This window comes from Aptenodytes patagonicus, chromosome 3, assembly GCF_965638725.1.
Source record: "Aptenodytes patagonicus chromosome 3, bAptPat1.pri.cur, whole genome shotgun sequence".
NCBI classification, from domain to species: domain Eukaryota; kingdom Metazoa; phylum Chordata; class Aves; order Sphenisciformes; family Spheniscidae; genus Aptenodytes; species Aptenodytes patagonicus.
The window spans coordinates 101,208,265-101,226,520 of NC_134951.1; the positions used below are offsets into that span (position 1 = coordinate 101,208,265).

Consider the following 18,256-nt stretch of genomic DNA (forward strand, 5'->3'; position numbering starts at 1 on the left):
CATTAAGAATGACATGTCCATTTTTTATTTCTGACAGTAGTAAGAAAGCTGAACTTGGAAGTCATGCACTTTTGACTAAGGCAGGTACACAGGGTAAAAAGAAGAGCAAACCAACACCATGTGCCTCGCGACAGCCCAATCCTTTGGACCAGACTTGTATTCATCCAGAGTCTTACAGCATTGCAATGAGGTAAGCAGTGGGAAAGCTGTTGAACCACTGACGCTGTCAATTTTTAAAATGAAAGTACTGATCTTTCTGTGACAACAGCCTGCTCAGCCTTTTGAGACAGGAGTACTTATATTAATCTGATCCTTTCTCCCCTTTCTTCAAGAAAAAGTTATGCTTCAGAAGTTCTTTACAAGTGAAGGGTTTCAATTGGTGTGTTTTGCCTCTTATGCGCATGCAAGTTTTTAGTTTTATTCTTTGGTTTTTTGGTTTTCACGTTGTTTTTCAGTGAGGAAATCAGTGAATTTTCAAAACTTCACGAGACTTTCCTCCCATGACCCTGTCTTCTTCATATCACCACTTCACGCCTCACTGAGGCCACTCTTCTTGATTTCCTTCTGTTTGCCAGCTCTCTTCATGCCATACATCACTTTCAGGTTGGACTTCTGGTTCACAAAGTGTGGAGACAAATCATTTGTTCTAAAAATGTCTAAAAACTGGGGGTTTTTTCTTCTGCCTTACCCCATGTATTATGTAAAGGCCATAACTAAAACATAATTTTATTTGTTCTTAGAAATAATCTAATTGAAATGCCATGTAAATTTTCAGTCAGCAGTAGTTTAATACCTCTGCATCATTAAGAACTGCTTTTACATTGTTGCTTATGTTCAGCTTGTGCCAAACAAACTTTCCACTTAGTGAATTTTGACCACCAGAATTTGTTTATTTGTGTGTTTGAGTGTGCACACAAGTGCACAGGCGTATGTGAGCATGTGTCTTTATTATGAGCCTTTAAAATTAAATTCTGATATTGCGAGATCTAATTAAGATGTATGTATTAAATTCCCAAATACATGAACACCATGGTGGTTTTACGAAGTGACCTTTGGCTATAAAAGAAGAGAATGGTTTTTGTGTAGGTCAGAAAAAAGTAATTAGGAATCCATGTGTGCCTCTGGTTAGGGGATACTGCAGCTGGTAAATGCTAGTATAAGCTGTGATCTTTTCTATCATCAGCCCTGGTTGAAATTGGACTCTGCTTGTCCTCTTGAGAAAACATTATCTCCTACCATAAACCAGCACATATTTATTTTTTTAAGTGATTTGCGGCGAACAGGTTCTTTTCTTCAAATGTGCTGGAGCTAATTTCAGCAGTAGCTAGATGCTTTAGGATTCTTATGATCTCTGTTGAGAATATTATTCCTGGAGAACCAGAGTCGTGCTTCCTGTTTTATAAACAAAACCATCTTTAAGCCTCAGAGAGATATGCTGAATTTCTGAATTCCTGAAGCTTGAGTTTCTTATCTAAAAAAGTCTTACAGGACCTTGCATTTTAGGACACCTTCCCTACAGCGTGTGCTCTGTTCTCTCTCCGGTGGAGATAATTGCATATACATACAACTTCCTATGCATAGGTCTGCGTGCTTTCCTTCTGCTAGGCATGCAGTGCACTTTTGTTTCCATCCTCTCCCTGCCACAGTTTATTCTTCTTTGTGCCTGATTCTAGGGCCACCGTGCAATTACTAGAGCAGCCACCGTGGCCTACTAGACTCCATGCTCTTTGTGCAGTATGTAGGTAACTTTGGTTTCTCCTTTTCCACGACCATTTCCCTTTTTTTTTTCTTATGCATCAGCATTTGTTACTAGTTCTCTGCCCTGTGCATAGCTGCGGAAAAAGATCAGGCAAGGTCCTGATCTTAATGATCTTACATTTGGTAGGTGGCTCACAGGGTGAGGAAGTTTGGTCACCCCTACTGGAGATTATTCAGAGTGAGTCAATGTAAAAAAAATAAAAATTGGTTATTCAAAATTGATGTTGATTTTCAATATTGTATTTCATTCAATTTAAATATCAAGTAGTCAGGATTTGGTTAATAGTCCATTTAGCTTTCCAGCCCTAGTAGACTAATAAAATAATCAGTAAAAGTGTTTACAGTGTTACCAGCTTCACTTAAAGGCTGATGTGGAAAGATTGCTTCAGGGAGCAGAGAAGTGTAGCCAGTTAATGGTGGAGTACTACAGGAATTTATCTACATACAATACCATCACAAAGGTTGGTCAGAAAATAAAGACTTGTGACTTTGTTTCCAGAGCAGCACAGATTACTTTTATATCTGAAGTGGTGAGTGGGATTATTACTGCATAGGGTAGCTCAGATATTCACATGCAGTGGAAATTCTGGAGACAATTTTAGTATGTATCACGAGTCATGTAATTGTGATTTGGAATTTGGCTAGGCACAAGTTTTACATCTCCACCAAAAGATAGTGGTTTGAGTCACAGGCTTATGCATGATTCAGAGAGGAGGCTGCCACCTATTGCACAGCCAACACTGCGTAGAAGGTACCTTGCTGATTCTTAAAATGTGCTCAGGGTCAAACTCGTCAGACTTCGAGAGCTGCAAAGCCATTGCAGAAGTATGACGTGGCTACAGACCAGTGCTACCTATCATGTCATTTCTCTATGCGATGCTAGTGCAATTACTTTAAAGTAAGTTTCCAGCTGTGCTGTTGTCTGTTCTCTGTTTCTCACCAAACACTTTGCCTTCCTAGACTGAATTTTTAGGTGAAGTATTTAGATCCAAGTGCGCGCTTTAAGTATTGTACTGTACAGGTTTTTTTATGCAAAAGAATATCAGCTGATAGCAAAACAAATATAAAAACACAATAACAATATCTGCTAATGGAACACCAAAACTAATAAGCGTAGCATCTGTCTCTGTAACGAACTGCATCAGTCTTTTCTGTTTTCTTTGGGCTTTTTCTCTGTTGTCTTACTTCTTGCATTTATGAGTATCTGTACATATAGTTTGATGTGGAAAAAAAGAGTCTCAGAGTGCTTTCTGTGCTTTCTATGAATGTACTCTATGTTCAACAGTATTTTTTCTTGCAATCAAAAGATAGTTTACTTGAAAGCTCGTTAAATGTGAAGGTGATAACTTTTATGGTATAGATTGTACTAACATGCACTAGCTTGATATCACAAAATGGTGTGGGGAAGGGGGCAAATCTCTCTAATGCTTTTTCATTGCAAATAGCTGTTTGAAGAAAAGAAAATACAGCTCTGCAGCAAACTGACAAAAGCCAAGAAGTGTAGTATTAAAAATTGACACTGATGACATAAGGGCTAAATATAAACCAGACATCCTCCCCTCAAGCAACTAATGCTACAATTTAGCAATGATTATATATTTAAAATTACTTTCAAAAAAAGCGTATGAGCTGTTAAGCTTCTCAGAACTTATGGAAATGGCTTTCCAAACCAATTTGCTGCCTAAATATTAATTAAAAAAAAAATTCTACTAGGAATTCAGACTGCATGGAGGATTCAGTCCAAAACTTATCGGGGCTGTTGACGAGTTTTGCTGACTTTGATAGGCAGTGGATGGAACTGGGCTTGTAATTCCCTTTTGCTGAGCCGATGTTCATGAGAGAGCTTCTCTGAGAGCCTGAAGATCAAATCATATTCGTGTTGTTCATTGGAGGTGTCTTACTGAAATCAACCAACATCCGAAGGACTTTTTAACATGTTAGAACTAAACTAGGTTTAAAACCTAATTGATAATTCTTACAATTTAAATTAATGTGCATGAAAAAAATTGAGGCTGTTAGAAGTGGGTTAGAATCAGTATTTAATATATATATTTTTAAACAAAATACATTTTAAAGGACTTCTGTTGCTTTGCTGCTTCCAAAGTATTTCTGTCTTCTTTTTCTGTGCTTACACAGGACTTTGTCAGGGACCATGTCAGGCTCACAGGTGGATCTGTGCTACCAAAGGGCAGAATTGTTGTTTTGAAGAAGATGGGCAGATTTGATTCAAGGCATCAAAATACAGTATTACATACCTCTTACCACAGAAATTAAAATCAATAGAATAGCTTCTGCATAAATGAGTCATAAAGGCTTCCTCATGCAATGTCTGCCACATCTTGCCATAGGAAAGTCGTTTGTGAAAATTTTATTGGATTAGAAGTTTTCATGGGAAATTACATTTATTTTTAAACAAAATAAGCTGGTGATTTTTATCCACTGCTTCTAGCCAAATTACCCAAAAGCAGCAGTCCGCATTACAGATTTATGACATACAAAATTACCAGTTTTTAGAAAAATGTTTTTCAGGGATAGAAGTTCACCAAAATTTAAAACCAGTAATTTTCTTTTTCTGAACTATTTTGTAGCTTGAAAGGCCAATCCATTAAAAAAAAAAAAAAAAGATTAAAAGAATTGCTCCCAAGTGGTGACTTTGGTTGCCAAGCTTTAGGCCAGAGCCAATTTTTATGACTGAATTAGAAACCCCTGAAAAATAGGGGTTTTATAATGGAAATACTGATGCAATCTTTACTACAGTGGCACAAATGGTGCTGGTATGATTGATTTATGGCATTTGAACATCTTAACTTAAAATCTGTACAATTTCTGTAAAATAATTGGAAAACATCGTACTGGTGATTTAACACATTCTGCAGATGACCAAAACATTTTTGTTCATGGTTTCCACACTGTCAAAGCTTAGCTTTGTCATGTGCAGCGATCAAGCTTATGAACACCTCTAAATATTATGAATCAGAATTTCCTAAAAAATAAATTAAAAAAAACTTTTGTAGGCAGCGTATTTTCCTGCAAAGCAGAGCTGTGTTTTAAGTTTCTGAAAAGTCTATGTGTGAAAACCAGTTTATAGTGGCAGAATCTTCTACATACAATTAATACAACATGTAGAGCATATCCAATTTCTTGGTACATATTGTAAAAGAACTGATAGGAAAACTGAGGAAACGTTTGGGAAATCCCAAGAAGTTACAACCGGGTTATGCTTATAAACCAAAATGCTGGAAAGAAAACGCAATGTTTTTTCTTTGTTTTGTCAGTCTGCTGGGTGCAGTTGGTTTCATATGACTGAATCTTAACATTTACTGATTTTTATTTAAATCTCATAAAAATGCTCTTTGCTAAAGGTTTGCACTCAGAATGTGTATTTGCTGGTCACAGATTGCAGCATCTGGCAGACAGGTTGTGTTTCAGTCTGACTTAGAAATATTTTACCAATATTTATGAAAGATCTAAAGTTGTGATTTAGCATAACGCAGGCGAGGATCTTCCTTGGCTAATTACCCCGGTTTAGGACATTGCCTGGTAGAGGATGGTACTGCTCACTGCAGCTGATTATGCCTTAAGAGAAGTTTTTGACGTACTGAGCCGAGTAACTTGCAGTGAAGATTCATGTCTCGCCCTTCGTTGTGTATTGATAATGCTGCTTGATATCCCCCAAAGGACTTCAGAATCCCCAGAGGATTCAGCAAAGCGCTTGTTCATGTGCTTATTCTTTGCCGAAGTAAAACATTTGGATTTGATGCTCATTTCAGGAAAGCATGTATGTTGATAACTTTTTATATTCCATTGTAGAGGGACTGATCATTTTTCAAATCTCTCTGGTGTTTCTGCTACTCTTTACACGGGTGGATGTAGCAGCTGATCCGCAGTATCTCAGTTGCTGTGCTGAAAAGCTGCACTTGCTAGCTTTGAAGGCAAGTACTGACACATAAGAAAATGCAGAAGGAAAAAGGTTGATTAGGGAGAGACCACCAAAAAAAAGAGGCCTTCCTCTCCTGCCTGTTATGCAATGCACACTTGTCCTTTGACGGCATTTCCAGCGCTCTGCCGGGCTGGCTTGCGTCTGTCCAGTCACTGAGCAACTGAGTCAATGCTTAAGGGGAATAGAAATCAGGGGGGGAATAGTTACTTGGTATGGTGTCTGAGCAATGAAAACAAATTGTTGTGGTCTATTTAATAATGCAGTCTACATGTGAATATTTTACAGAGGATAGGAGTTTTTACTGTGGTAGGATGCCTGTCCTTAAATTCACTACAAAGTCATCAGAATCATCTTTTGTCCACTTCAGTAAGACTGTACTTGCATGTACACCCGCATGTGTGTGTGCATTCAAGCTGTTTAATGTGCAAAATAATATTTTTTTTTTAGTAAACTCTTAAGTTTCTTTTTTTAAAAGCCTAAATAAAGTTAAGCTCGGTAAATTAATGAATCTTTATGACTATTTCCGATAGGAAATGGCTAACCCTAATTAAGGAGACGACTTGCAGAATTAGGGCCATTAAGCCTAATAAATAATAGTTCATATTCATCACTTTAGAAGGCCAGTTCATTCACAGGTCTGACTATTAACTCGGTAGCTGGATTTTTAGAGGACGTATTTTTGAAAGTAATCTTGTCGGTAAATAGAACAGCAGAAAAGGCTTTCACTCCTAATTGCCATCTGATAAAGACATTTTAAAACTTTTATGTGATGTAAAATATACAGTTAACAAGAATGATCAGAAGAACTTGGAAATAACAAAGAATTATCCTCCAGTTACACTATAAATACTAGACCCATAAATCATGTGGTATTTTTTCATTTGCTGAAATTTTGAAACTTACATAACTTCCTAGTGGTTGCATTTAAAAAAAAAGTTATGAAGAAAAAAAATGAACTTTTTAATGGATTGATCTCCTTTTAACTGTAGTACTAATTCTTTGTGGATAACTAATCATGTTTCACTATTTTGTATCTCGGGTTACGCTTCAGTTACGTGATGTATTGGTAGTCATGAAAACAGCTAACAACAGCATGCCTAATGGTATGGTAGCAAAGTGGCTATGCTGCCATGTAACCGTGTCTGAATTTCTTTTCTCATTTAGAAACTCATTGTTTCTTAGATTTATATGTTCAAAATGTCATAAACTATCTGAGTGCTTTCTGATCTTCTGCATGCAGTCAGATAATCTAGAATAGTAATAATTTATGCATTTGAGGAAAAACATATTGGTTTAAATATCCTTATCTGGCTAAACCACATAAGTAGTTTTAAATATATTTGAAACTTTGACTTTTTGTGTCCAGCAACTAATTACAGAGAGTAATGGACAAATATTGTTTGATATATAATCTGCATCAGTAGTCGAAAACTGAGGATCCATATCACTAGTGAGAACAAGAACAGTCAACATCTGCATTATACAAATAATGCTTTTGCATTTCAAAACACTACTAAAACATAAATGTCTGCATAATTTAAGTTTGCTACTGTCATGAATGTACATTTTACCTAACAAAGCGCATGCTAATGCAAAGTTGTTTTGTTTTCAGAGTGATTATGTTGCATTACCATTAATTCATGTGTGCACTGTGACAAGATGTAATGGCGTATCATGTTGCTTTAATGTAATGAATCCAGTACTCCCAGCTCTTAAGTCATGTTGCTGGAAATGATTACATAAAACAGAAATGACTGTGACTAAAACCCTTGCAAAGCTTTAGAACTCCCGCACATTATAAGAAGCTTTTTGGGGGGGTTAAAGTAACTTCGTAAAAAATTTACTGAAGGCTTCCCTTGGTAATACTTTTACTCTTTTCTGACTGTTTTTTGCATTCCACTGAAATTTGCATTATCTTTCAAGTATTGCAAGGGCTGTCCTATAATTTTGTGCAGATGTGTATGTTAAGTGAACATGATGTGCTTATTTGTTACATTTATGCTACTTTTCTTTATCTGGGTAAGATGGATGAAATCATGTATTAAATAAAAACATCAGTGATTTAGCCATGACCATTCTTTGCAGGTCCTGTAAGACTGCAAAGATTGCTTTTAAAACTAAGGTGGTTGCAGAGGTTTCCAAGTATCCTCTAAATCTCAAAACCGTAAAACTCTAAACCAGCTAAACTTCGCTCTGTTCTGACCCTCCTAAGACTCTGGCAGCTTTTATCTGGGTTGATGTGCCTTGAACAGAAAGTTCACCATTCACTCAGACACTCAACATTTGAGGAAATAAGGATAGTATATCTTACAAGAATGACCTCACTTAGAAAAAAAATCTCGTCTTTCCCAGTTCCATTTCTGTTAACTTTTCTTGAGGTTTTATCTTTCTAGTAGATAAACACAGCACTTGAACTACTGCAACATGTTATTTAGTTCACATATGTAGCCAGGAAAATACTTGGAGGGCTTTCATTTTTGCACAGATCATTCATGTTCTTATGTTGTGCAGCTGGAACTGTCATTTACAAATTGGATAAGTGAGATATTTCAAAGATTGTAGTGAGATAGTTTAACATTACAAAGATCAAAATATGTAAATTAAGGGAAACCTCTTTTTTCCCCCCATAGCCATATCCCAGTCTTATTACCAACTATATCCTTTTTTCTGACCTTGAAATAACTCTCAAAGGAAGTTGTCGGGTTGCTTTTTTAATAAAAACATTTAACTTTGTTCTAAGCAATGACATTTAAAAATAGAAATGATCAATATAATGCACCACTGTTCAGTCAGAGATTTGTGCTTTATATTGATTTTTTTATTCTAAGTGCTTTCAGGCTATGTTCATTTGAGTGAAAATGATACATTAAATTTATAACTAGATTCAACAGTATTTTTAAAAACTACATCCGTAATCACTAAGAAATTGCTTTTATTTGGAAATATTTTAATATGTAGGTTTTACCAAAACTTAACCTAAAACGGTGAGAATTTCCAAAATAGAAATACATTGTTTCTGTTAAAGATTATTTCTTTTGTGTGCATGTGCACACTTGGCCTTGTTACAGTGCTCTGTTCTGCCTATAATATACTACATAATTCTGAAATATTCTTAACCAAATGCCTGATTTTTAGAACATTAATAATTATGCTGAGGTCGGTGGGACTTCTCATGTACTTGGACTTGGGCACATGTTTAAGCATCGTCTTCAGGTGGAGCCAAAATTTTATTCTGAGCAGTAACCATGTTAATAAGTTATTTAAACAACTGTAATTGCTAACATAGGGCCCAAACCTACCACCCTTGCCTAGATGAGGAATCCTTTTTAATATCAGATAAATACTTTCATTGGGATTTCCAGAGGGCGGGGGAGGCAGAGGAAGGAGCGGGGGGTGAAATAACTTTCATGAATAGTAATTGAGGGCTCAGGCACCTGGGTTGTGTCCTGTTTCGGGCTGGTTTTCTTTCCAGCAGCCTGCACGTAGCGCCATGCATTCTGATTGCATTATCCACACGTTTGACAGTTTTGTACGTAACGGGTTTTTTTATACATTGGTGGCTGTTCCATGTGGTTGCACTTATTAGCAGCGAAACCCACCCTGTTGTCGATTTACAAAGTGAACGCACTTCTGCGAAATCCTAATGGTGAAAAAATGTTACTTGGAGGTACTCAAGCTGAATTTCCATTTGAAGTGAAATAAAGCCAAGTACGTGAGTGTCAGCAAACTTGTTTATAGGGGTGTACAGTAAAGCATACATTATTTAGAAGGTTGAGTCATGAGGCTGGTCGGGTTTGTCATGCTACATCTGGCACGTCAGTCAAAGCTGGGGCAGCTGCTGCCTGTCACTAGTGCTCTGGTGGGGCATTGTCCATCCATCAACGTTAGCAGCCAGCAGCCCCGAGGAGTTTTGTGAAGGACACTTTGCCTGGACCTATGTGTATTTCCAGTATTATCATTGCAACCACTTTTAGTGCTCTTCTGAGACCAACAGAAGATGGTTTCGCAGAAGGTCTGATATTTTTCATATATAGGCTCTTACTAGACAAAATATTTGAGTAGCAGTAGTGTTTTCTTGTTAGTTTATGGAAAATAAAAATTTGTATTTAATATTATAAACAATTTTGCATCTGTTTTGATATTTACTTCGTTTCCAAACCACCTCAAACTACTTTAAAAAGTGATGTCAAAAGTTGAAATGCAGTCAATCAAAACAAAATTTAGTAAGTCCTGAGAACAGCATCATCCACTGAATCCTTATTAATTTTTTTCGTCATACATTGCCATGTGAAAGATCTGTATGCATTAATAAAATTAACGTGAAAATTGTATCTATCACTATTAAGTGCAAATGTATGTGTTTTAGCTAACAGTACACTTAAATCGCCATGCTTGCACTTGAATTCAGTAAAAAAATGGAAGTCCTGACAGCCAATTTTAATGGATGTCCTTTTGGTGAAACTAGTGGACATTTTGGAGTGAAGATTTGCCCTTTTGCTCAAAGATGAATTTTGTAACTTATGGAAAGTTGGATATTGCTTTAATTATGTTCCTTCAATCTATATTTTCTCAAAAAGAAATTTAATTTTGTATTTCAGTGCATAGAACTTTTTATCACTCCTCACCTGAAATAATGTCTGTTGGGTTCCTCAGGTTAAAAAAACCAACGAAACAAAGAAACCTGCACTGTGTCTCCTGCCAGAAAGAAATACTAGCTTCAGGTTTTGATAAAAGCACAGCATGTATTTTTGAGGGGGGGAAAGGAGGATGAGTACCTGGGGCTTTTGCTTTCTTATGAAGCTGGAATGTCTCCCACCACTCCCAAGTGCAGGGCATGAACCTGCTGGTCAGGACTTCTTTTGCGGCTTGTAGTTTACGCCTGTTGTGAAGTAGGATATGGACAGAAAGGAGGGATCTTTTTTAGGAACTTGGAAGGAACATTTACTCACCTCTGGAGTACAGGGGCAACAATTCTACCTGTCTGCTGTGGTGGAGAACACGCAAAAAGCCATGTGCCTCCCTCTGACGATAAGGGACATGATAAAGCAAAGTGGAAAAGGCTTATTCATGGTGAGACGCTGTTGTGGTTTAACCCGGCAGGCAGCTAAACACCACACAGCCCACAGCTCGCTCCCCCCTGCACCAGTGGGATGGGGGAGAGAATCGGGGGGGGAAAAAAAAGTAAAATTTGTGGGTTGAGATAGACAGTTTAATAGGACAGAAAAGGAAGGGAAAATAATAATAATGATAAAAGAATATACAAAGCAAGTGATGCACAATGCAATTGCTCACCACCCACCGACCGATGCCCAGCCAGTCCCCGAGCAGCGGTCGCTGCCCCCCAGCCAACTCCCCCCAGTTTATGTACTGAGCATGATGTCACATGGTATGGAATGTCCCTTTGGCCAGTTTGGGTCAGCTGTCCTGGCTGTGCCCCCTCCCAGCTTCTCGCTGGCAGGGCATGGGAAGCTGAGAAGTCCTTGACTAGTGTAAGCACTGCTTAGCAACAACTAAAACATCGGTGTGTTATCAACGTTATTCTCATCCTAAATCCAAAACACAGCACTGTAACAGCTACTAGGAAGAAAATTAACTCTATCCCAGCCGAAACCAGGACAGATGCAGAGCAGGGCAGCAGGACAGATAACTGAAGTGTCTACTGAGAGAAGGACCAATTGCTTTATTTAGTATGATGTGGCTCAGCTTCTATGAGCTGCATCCTCATTTTCATTGGTTTATATCCATTAAAGACTTCGTTTGCATTTTCAAGTCCTTCAGTAAAATAAGGACATTTATTCAGTGATAAATAAACATTGTCTAAGGCATCACTACTGCATGTGAATTTTTGTCATCTATTCTCTGTGCTTCTCAGCATATGTGCCAACATTGCTGAACTAAAAATCTCAGTGTTTTTTTTTTAAATAAATAAAAAAAACCCAAAAGATACCCCAGATCAAAACGTATTTATTTTTAAGTATTTCTTTTCAGCCTTTTTAGATGTCAGTCCAAATTTGTCTCGATCTGCAATGTGTGTATGTATGTGACAATAGAGAAGGAAGAGGGTGTTTGTGTTGTGTGACTGCTTTGACTTGATCATTCCTTAGTTTCTGAAAAACTAATTTTTCTTAACCATGAAGTTCATAGACAAGAGAAGTATTTTATGTAAAGTTTTTCTTATCCCTAATTTTGGTTAAAGATTATTTGTATTAATTTAATATTTTAAATGTTAATTGTTGTTTTACTAAATTGCCATTCATTTTGATTTGAATGAGAGTGACAATAAAAATGACAGTATTATAGAACCCACATATTTCTGGGGAACTTTCATGGTAAGATAAATCTTTCAGTCATAATCAGATTTGGTTTTAGCATGACATAAATCATCGGTCTGAGAAGTGATTTACATGTTGAAATTTTGCATCTAGTTTTGTAGCCTGTTCCAGGAGATACATGTATACAGATAGACTCAAAATTTTCATGTTTGTCTCAGATCAGTGATGAGTTGAGAGGATATGAAGTTGGGAAACTGTTTGTTCACTGTTCATATTTTTTGTCCGAAGTTTTGTTCATGCATCAGTGCAAAACTAATTAAAACCCCTAAGTATAGCAAAGGTTCAGTTCCTACTGAAGGATGTTACAAATATCTCCCTTTATCTTTGTTTTGAACTTCCCAGGTTTTTATCTTTCATTGGAGGAAACGCAAATGACATAGGAAAATCAGATATGCAGCAAAAAGTAAATGCAGTAATTCAAAAGGAAGGACTGGAAGGCACAGCCAAAAAGCTAAATACGACGGTGCACACACTGCAGCTGATCATTGATGGTCTGACTCAGCCTGAAGGCTTTGACATCCGAACAGGTAAACCTTTGTTTTGAAGGTTGTAATCTGTTTGCTTGTTCTGCATACCAGTTTTAAACAGCACTTTTTCTTCTAAAGTCAGTAGTGATTTTCATGGACGTGTAACTCCATTTCTTTTCTCAGACAAGATAAAGGCTATACCATAGTCAGATGTTTCTTTCCAGCTCAGTAGGTAAGGAGTGTGAATCCTGTCTTAAATCATGGCATTTTCAACCGTAGGAAGGGGAATTGTATGGCTGTTAACAAATGAAATAGTTTCAATATGTTGACTCTATACTGATTAAATCTGCGTTGGCTCTCCATCGCAGAGGGGAGTGCTGAGACCAAGCTGAAACAGTAGTAATAAGGGTCTGTGGAGCAGTAGTGTAGTAGTGTGTAGTTCTGCTCTTTTATTGCACTAGTTCCTGGAGAAAAATGTAATAGGAGCACATGGCTCATGACCTACCTTGGTTAAAACTTTGCAGTAGCGCTGAACAGTTTGAGGTGGAAGGGAAGAAAGATGAGGTAAGCAGTGAAGTAAAACATCTGAAGATGCTGCTGTTTAATGAAACTTATAGCTGGATTCTCTTATGACAGCAAAAGATAAAGGTAGGCAGCAAAGATGCAGGCTGGTAATAACAAATAATAAACTTATGCCTAAAAAAATAACACTTCTGTCCCCCTTTTTTGGGTTCATTAGTAGTTTCCTTGTAGACTTTTTAAATATTTCCCACTACTGATCTTGAAAATGTGTATTTTCTATGTCACCATTTGTTCTGGTGGTCTCGCATCTAAATTACAATAGGATAGACTATTAACATATGAAGATAGAAAAGCAAAAGAAAATCTTCAGTGGAAATATTCATATTCTGCTGATCCAGTACATTCAGTATTACCATAGACAGGCTGTGACTGGAGCAGGCAACCTAGTAGCCTTGTATAGCTGTAATTAATTGTCTTTGCAACCCTGCTAGTGACTGTCAGTGAGGAAATGCATCGCATCTAACAGGGCTCAGGCAGATTGAATGGTTTGTACTCTACCCTGATTCAAAAAATAATCTTGGTTGAGAATCCAGTTCTGTTGTTGTTCTCAACAGTAGAGATGTGACGTTAGGGTATTACAGACAAAGAGTAGCTTTCCTATGTATCCTCTTAAATTTAGTTGAAATTCTATGTTTATTTTTCCTGAATGGTTTTAGTACAAAGAAAAATGTGAAGCATTATTTGGGGAAAGGGAAAGAATAGAATATTTTTATCATATTATTTTAAAAATCTTTTTCTAGCCAAGGTCTTGCAAGGCATTTCTTGCAAGAAATTGTCTTTTTAACATTGAAGTTGAACAGCTAATCAGGTAACTGTAATGAATCTGCCAGGATGGGGAAAAAAAACCGGTTTGCAAACATGTAAAAAGACTCCCATCGTTCCTCTGAATCTTCTTACGCTCGTTGCCCTGAATGGCTGTTTAGTTGCTTTTTTCATTGAAGTGCCACTGCACAGTATAATGTTACAAAAGGATTAACCATTTTGGACTTGAGCAATTAGGTACATTCCTTCAGTAGAAAAATCTGATGTTATTCAAAGTCTATTGCTGCATTTGCCAGCTTGTGTACTCAATTGGGGTCTGACCCACAGCCTGGTGAAGTTACAGACTGATTAATTTCCAGTGCGTTTTAGCTATAAACTTGTTCAGGCTGTATTTTATTTCTCAAAGGCAAATATAGGAAGATGGTTGCAATCCTGGTTTGGTGAGGCTCTGTGTGGAAAATGTCAGTCCTATTGTATCTTGGAAAAGGTAAAACAGCAGTAGGAAAAGGTTGAAAGGGAAGTTGTTGAGATGGGTCAGAACGGTTTTCTGCAGGAGCAGAAAGTAGTAAGCAAGTAACAAGAGAGTTTAAGAGATCTATCTGTGATATATATATAATATATTGGGATATTACCTGGTTATAATCATGCATGTGTGATTTTTTTTAAGTTGCCAGTGCATAGAAGCAGTTGAGCATATCATGTCATGGAAAACAGTTGATTGTGTGATGTCATGGTGCAGATGAACAGCAAGCCTAAGAACAATGCATTGTTGACTTTTTTCTCTTTATTATGTGATGAGACTGAGTATTCACCTTTCTGTATACAAATTAGTATAGGAATAGAATTTTATGTATAACTTATGTTATAAGTTTTATAAGTTATAAGTCACCTCAAGTCTTTACTACCTAGCTCCAAGAAAATTTAAAGAACCTTTCAGTCACTAGCTCATATACTACACGCTTCTGATCCCCTTGTGATAGTTTCATACCACAGAGTTCACTATACTTATTATTCCATTAATTGGTGTCTTTTAAAGTGATTCATAAAATACAAAAAAGTAGTTGTTTGTCACAGATGGGTCTTTATTTAAAAAATGTAATGAAGCAGTATTTGGGACCTTAGAGCTACCTTGGGATGACTTCTTAATTAGAAACTATCAGCTGGAAACAACCCTTAGAAAATATTGCAAGCTTTTTCTCCAGTGTCTTATTTTTGTTTCTTGTTTCTTATAACAGATTTTGATAAACCTGACTTCAAGAGAAGCATAGTCTGCTTTGAAGACTTAAGCGTTGGTGCTGTTCTGACTGGAAAAGTTGAAAATGCAACGCCATTTGGAGTTTTTGTTGATATTGGTGTGGGAAAAGCAGGTTTGATTCCAGTGCGAAATATAACAGAAGCAAAACTTTCTAAAGTGAAGAAGAGAAGAAGCCTGGGGTTAGGTCCTGGAGAAAGAGTGGAAGTTAAAGTGCTTAATGTCGATATTCCTCGATTGAGGATAACGTTGGATCTTATTCGTGTTTTATGAGAGGGTTTTTTATGATTGAGCCTTCATTTTAAAGGTTAAGTAATGTCAGCAAGGTTCTGGAGATTCAGGCATTTAATGAGCATGTTGAAAATGAACAAATTTTCAAACCTTCAGCCTTGCTGCTTTTTCTTTTTTTTTTTTTTAATCTAACAGTTTTTCCACGTTTCTTGAATCCTTTCTGTTAATAATTGTTGGAACGGTTTATTGGATTACCTCCAAGCAACCTTGTTGTTTTGTCTGCAGAGCAAACGAAATTCCAGTGGACTGTCAGACAGATCTCTTATCTGTTCTGTCTGTGCAAGATTTGCTGTCTCAATCTTTAGTCAGTACTGCATGAGCAGACACATCTACTGCTCCCCTTCAAAAAACACCCATTCAGTTTGCCTGTTTTCTGGTTGAGAGTCTAAAAGAGGGTACCTAGTTGTAGGAAAAAAAGTGATCTTTTTAAGTTAGTCAGTGATGACATCGCTTCAAAAGTAGACTGAAAAAAGAGCATCTGCTAATACTATTGATGGTTCAGAAATATTCGGCTTTAATTTATTTAAGCAACATTTTAAGGACGTCTGTTTACCTGTCTTATTATTGCTTGTTCAGTTATCATTGATTAACACACTTGGATGTACCTTGGGGTTTAAGGAACTTTGCTCAAAGGTGTCAAAAGACATTTATGTTGTTCTATACTTGTGCAAAATAAAAACATTTCTGGCCGTCTTTTCTCAGTGTACTGGTTCTACAAGTGATTTAACAGCCCTAGTTCTCTTTCTTTCCAACATGTTGCTCCATCAGTAACACTTCAGCTTAAGGATGCAGCTTGTGAGGATGCACTTATCTGACCTTCTGAATGGTATGCACTTTCCTGAGCTTTAATACCGGACTACAGCCCATGGCCTGGTATCGTTCCTGATTTAATAAAATAGTTCCAGTCTGTCTTGGACTCCTTTAACTTGACATTAATTCTTTTCCATCTTTGAGATAATGTATTTTTCTGCCTGTTTTGAGTGGAGAACAATTTTTCAACGCTTGTCTTCACACACTATGCTCATGAAGGCATGATTCTCCATAAAAAAACTTCTTGCTGTATGTAGATGCTTAAAAAGCTTTTCTAGACTTCTGTTTTAATAAGAATGCTCATTGTTTCCTGCTAGGAGTGCCTAGCGCATGAGGTTTGTTTCTTCCACCTAGAGACTTTTTGTTTTGGTGGTGTTTTGATGGTGTTTCAAAGGGTTTACCAATTTGGCCAAGTTTGCAAAGGGCAGGCAATGGTACAGTGGCAGAAGAGCCTCCAGCAACAGCAGATGTATGTGGCCTTTCCAGGGAATTTTTGGCATGTTGGAGGTTTCTTCCTTTGAAGTCATCAAACTCGCCTGTAAGTTGGCAGAAACTTCTGTCTTTAACAGATGAGCACAGACAACACCTGTAGCGAGTGTCAAACATCTTTGATGACAAGGTTTCTAACTACAAATGTCCAAATAGCTGTTGGCACAGGGACTATATATTGCTTAGGAAAAGGTCGGCATCATTTAATCTCCCAGCTCTGTGCCTTAATTTTCAAAGTTAAGAGCTAGCTATAGACAGTGTATTTTGGAGATTATGGAATCATTTAGCAGATGGAAAAAAGGAGACGGATCTTACTAGCTTCACTGCATTTTGTCTACCGAAGAAAAAAGGACCATTCTCTATGATGCGAAGGTCTGCACAGCTTGGAATCATGTTTCTCAGGCCTTTTGAAATTTTCCTGTAATACTTCTGCAAAGTAGATTTTGTTGGTATGAAATTAGAAACTGTGATACCATGTTACTGTCTCTGAAAACACAGGTGCAAAGCAAATAAGATGAGATTATTTTTTCTTCTGCAAGTGATGCGTTCACTGATAATGCAATATTTTCTCCTATCTTCATCAGTAGAATTATGTAAGTTCTGTTGAGCTTTATATATGAACTCTACAGTATCTAAGCACTTAGCAAATGAACTAAATTTGCTTGGCCTTCTCTAAGAAGGAGATAAACTTGATCTTCTCCTGAAGCTCAATTCAATGGCTAAGATGAAGACTATTTTCTCTTTTTGTACTATTTGTTTGTTACAGAAATTCTTTTTTTAAATCTTTAATGTCATGAGGACTGTAGCATCTTCTGCATTTTTATGTGTATCTCTTGGATGATCATAAAATTCTCTAAATGAAAGACATCTCCTTGAGACTGTTTTTCTCACTGTTAATTCACAGGAGGCTTCTTGCTTACTCAGAGGACTGACCTACAAATCGACTTACATACTCATGAGCTAGTTTGGTTTCTCCTTAGCAGAACTCAGAAGCTTATTTGGTGACATCACAGGCACTATTGGAAAATGTCATCTCTATCTTTGAATTTTTTTAATCACACCAAAATGGGAAGTTTATGACTATTAATGTCTTATATGTCTGCAGCTCTGCAAATGTAATCCCATTATTTGTCAGCTAATTCAGTGTCTTAACTACTTCCCACAAAAATATTTTTTCTTTGCAAGTTTTTTTTTCTTTGCCAGAACACAGCCGTTATAACAGCCTAATGAGAGCCTAACAAGGATGAATATGTGTTGATATGACCTTCTCAGTTTTTGTCAGGTCTTTGTCTGGAGATTTTAAAATTCTTTCTTCTTAATCAGTTTTCCTCGTGAACTCTTGTGGCTTTCAGATTTCTGACATCAAAGAATCAAGACTGTTTTCTCTAATTCATCTCCCCCTTTAGTTTCTGAACCAAGAAAAAATTACTGGCTGGGTGCTTTTTCCCATTTGAGATGCTCTTTGTGATGCAGTCCAGTCTTTGGAACAAATTCTGTAGTGCTTAATGGTGATGCCCCCAAGATTTAAAGCAAACAAAAAACCCCCTGCTTCATGCTGATCTTACTTAAATGC

The 18,256-nt window shown here is 37.0% G+C and overlaps 1 protein-coding gene across 5 annotated transcripts in view; it reads left to right on the plus strand.

Moving 5' to 3' along the window:
- SRBD1 (S1 RNA binding domain 1) overlaps window positions 1-16,078 on the plus strand; it is a 133,493-nt gene extending 117,415 nt beyond the window's left edge. For 3 of the 5 annotated variants that reach the window (XM_076334415.1, XM_076334416.1, XM_076334417.1), the window contains 3 exons: window positions 38-190; window positions 12,373-12,557; window positions 15,077-16,078. In XM_076334415.1, the coding sequence (XP_076190530.1) occupies window positions 38-190; window positions 12,373-12,557; window positions 15,077-15,366 (628 nt within the window). In that variant the 3' untranslated portion in view covers window positions 15,367-16,078. The remainder of the gene's footprint in view (window positions 1-37; window positions 191-12,372; window positions 12,558-15,076) is intronic. The other 2 variants (XM_076334418.1, XM_076334419.1) reach the window with 2 other exon arrangements.
- The last annotated feature ends 2,178 nt before the right edge of the window (window positions 16,079-18,256 follow it).